The sequence below is a fragment of the Antrostomus carolinensis genome, unplaced genomic scaffold (assembly GCF_000700745.2).
Source record: "Antrostomus carolinensis isolate BGI_N321 unplaced genomic scaffold, ASM70074v2 scaffold38546, whole genome shotgun sequence".
NCBI lineage: Eukaryota > Metazoa > Chordata > Aves > Caprimulgiformes > Caprimulgidae > Antrostomus > Antrostomus carolinensis.
In genome coordinates, this window is record NW_010320483.1 from 49470 (window position 1) to 52309 (window position 2840).

Consider the following 2840-nt stretch of genomic DNA (forward strand, 5'->3'; position numbering starts at 1 on the left):
TTCAGCAGGTCTGGGACAGGCAAACTCTTAGAGTTTAGTTTAACTGACTGGCTGACTGCTTTCAAAGCAAAATGGGCAATGCTATTTTAGTGGAAGGACTAGAGTCACCTGCTATACTGCTTGGTACTGCCCCATAGACTTGCTTGCAGCATGGCTGTTCGGACTTCCCACCAATAAATCAAGGTCACAGACTACCGTAAAGAACAAAAAAGCTGATTTCCATTTGCTGTCATTTTAGGTCACCAGCAGTTTTGAAATATTAAATCTGAAATCAGTAATAATTACTAAACTGTCAGCTTTTTATTTCCCAATATGCTTTGTCTCATGCTTTGTAGAAAAATCTACTAATGTTTAGGCTGGTTTGCTTTCCCCAGAGTATGAAAGATACCACACCACAAGCAGAATACATTGACCTTCTTCTGTCCTATAGAACATTTTTTCTTCTCCCAATCAATTCCTGCTTATTTACACTACACCCACTGGTAAAGTCTAAGTATGCTACAGACAAGACTTAGAAAGGAATGTTCAGACTTGAACAGGATTGACAAATAGCAGATGAAACCGTCCTCTAGAACACAACCGACCATCTGTGGGCATAATTGTACATACGCAATTCATTCTACTGCACATAGCAGGACATTTGCTTGACTTAAAGGTACATGTGCTTCAGAAAACAGTTGGCTTTAAAGATTATTTAAAAATCATTACATTATCAGGGTTACACAGTATTTTCTTTTGCCTGGAGAAGATTACGTATGTTCCTAAGCCAAAGTATTTTAAAGGTACTTTCTGTTTTCAGATGTAAAATGTGACATAAATTTATGACCATAGATGGATGTAATTTTTGCTCTCTGTGTTCATCTTGTTTTTTTAAAAGTCAAGCGTGTGTCAAAACCAGACTATGCCTAAATCAAAAAGCTATCAGATGCCTAATAGCTAATGGTTGTATTATGCCGCCTCCTTCTAACAAGCTTCTTGAAAAACAGATCTTCGTTTTCATTTTCCAGATCAATGACAGAGCCCCTTGAAGACGCAGTCCACTCCAGGCCCTGCCATGACTACTGCATTTTTTTGGTGTCTCTCAGACTAAAACATAGGATATTGTTGTTTTACAGGCAGGTATACTTGTGTTCTGTACTGTCAGGCAGAACTGAAAACTACATTAACCTTGATTAAGTCACCTGATTGTGTAATTCCTTCCATATAGTCACATACATGAAAAGTTCTTTAAAAAAATCAATAACAAAACCCAACTGTTTTACAACTTTAGCTTCTTAAGATAGTTTTTTCTGATCCATAACACACTCTTAAGGGAATGAAAATTTGTAACTATTGACCTGGAAAAAACCTCGACCGAATCTTGGAGTCTAGTATAAGGTGATGCATACAGGGATCTATAACAATTTGGTTACTTTGCGTAAAATTTTCCACTTAAAGTTTCTTGAAAATGCATAGAGTAATTCAAATGTTTACAGAGTTTTTTTTTTTTTTTTTCCAGCTTTGCTCTTCATGCCTCAAGCACTGCTTGTGGGAACACACACCAGAGAAGTAGGCTCCCACACTGCAGCAGTGATATTTATTTTTATGCAGATAAAGAAACTTCTTTGTCAGTATTCCAGTAGTTTATAGAGAAGTTCTTTCACCAGGACACTTGTTTATCGAGTACAGTATCATTAAACATCTTTCAGTATCTTTGATATTAATGCAGAGTAACTGGGTTCTGAGGCAGGAATAGAAGTCTTCCACACGCAAAGACTGCACAACAGGATCCAACTTGGCAAAGAAGTCTTCAGTAACATAATACTTCTCTAACATTACCCTAAGTAGGAGACGACGGTACCATTTCACATTGAAACTACAGCATTCATTTGCACAGAAGCAAGGTACTATACAGTTCTCAACTTTTTTTCTGATTGGTACCAGTGGAAAAGTCTTCTTTGCCCTTAAAAGCTGTAATTTCAGATTGTAGCTCAAGGTACCTCTAACTAATCAGAAAAAGCAAAAGCACCGATGTATCTATGAGTAAAGTATTTTTCCCTTCAAAATTTTGAAATCTATCTGTTGTATGTTTCAGTTGAACTGAAATGCCAAATTTTAATTTCTTGGTCAAAAAAATTACAACTGAAATTAGAATTAAGTCCCTTGGACAGAAATTCTGAGACTTATTCTACAGCTTTGATGATTACGTTCCTCCTACTTTCAGCCTTGCCTTTCTTGACAGTTTCCCTCTGTCACATTCCTAGTGGATATGCGGCATTAAAGAAAATAGGTGAAACCTAAGTCTTCTCCTTCTCTTAAATGTTCTCCTAGAGTACGCTCGTATCTGAGGCAGCGCAGTGAAGATTACATACCTTGTACAGCGAAGACAACTAACTTTGCCGTCAAGAGAAAACGCACAGCATGAAATTTAGTCATTGGGCAATGAAAGACTGTTGCTGTACATCTGCTCCAGAGGACGGCAGACATGTCACTGAAAAAGTGTGTTACAACCTCAGGGCTAAGTGATCCCATCACAAGGGCAGGCAGCAGTCCCTAGCAGACAGAGCTCCCCGGCACATATAGGCCCACCGCGTTACTCTCCAGGGCTGAGGTCCACTCACCAACTTCGGCAGGCACGCAGAAATCACTTTTGCTTTCTCAACCAGAGGCAAGTGCTGACCACTTCCCACCACTGCGCCCCCAGACAAACCGCCTCGCACCCCCGGCTATGCCCGCGGTGCTCACCGACCCACAGGAGGAAACCTTACCTGGATTTCCCTTGCGTGGTACACGATGATGAGCCCGAGCAGGATGATGGTGGAGAGGCTAATAAGGCATTTCAGAGCGAGGGAATACAGCGA

General features: G+C 40.0%; 1 protein-coding gene across 1 annotated transcript in view; it reads right to left on the bottom strand.

The window, feature by feature from the left end:
• Positions 1-2834, bottom strand: part of LOC104526217 (small conductance calcium-activated potassium channel protein 2) — a gene marked incomplete at both ends in the record, with an annotated part of 45243 nt that extends 42409 nt beyond the window's left edge. The window contains one exon of the mRNA XM_010169604.1: positions 2748-2834. Coding sequence (XP_010167906.1) covers positions 2748-2834 — 87 coding nt within the window. The remainder of the gene's footprint in view (positions 1-2747) is intronic.
• Between the last annotated feature and the right edge of the window lie 6 nt (positions 2835-2840).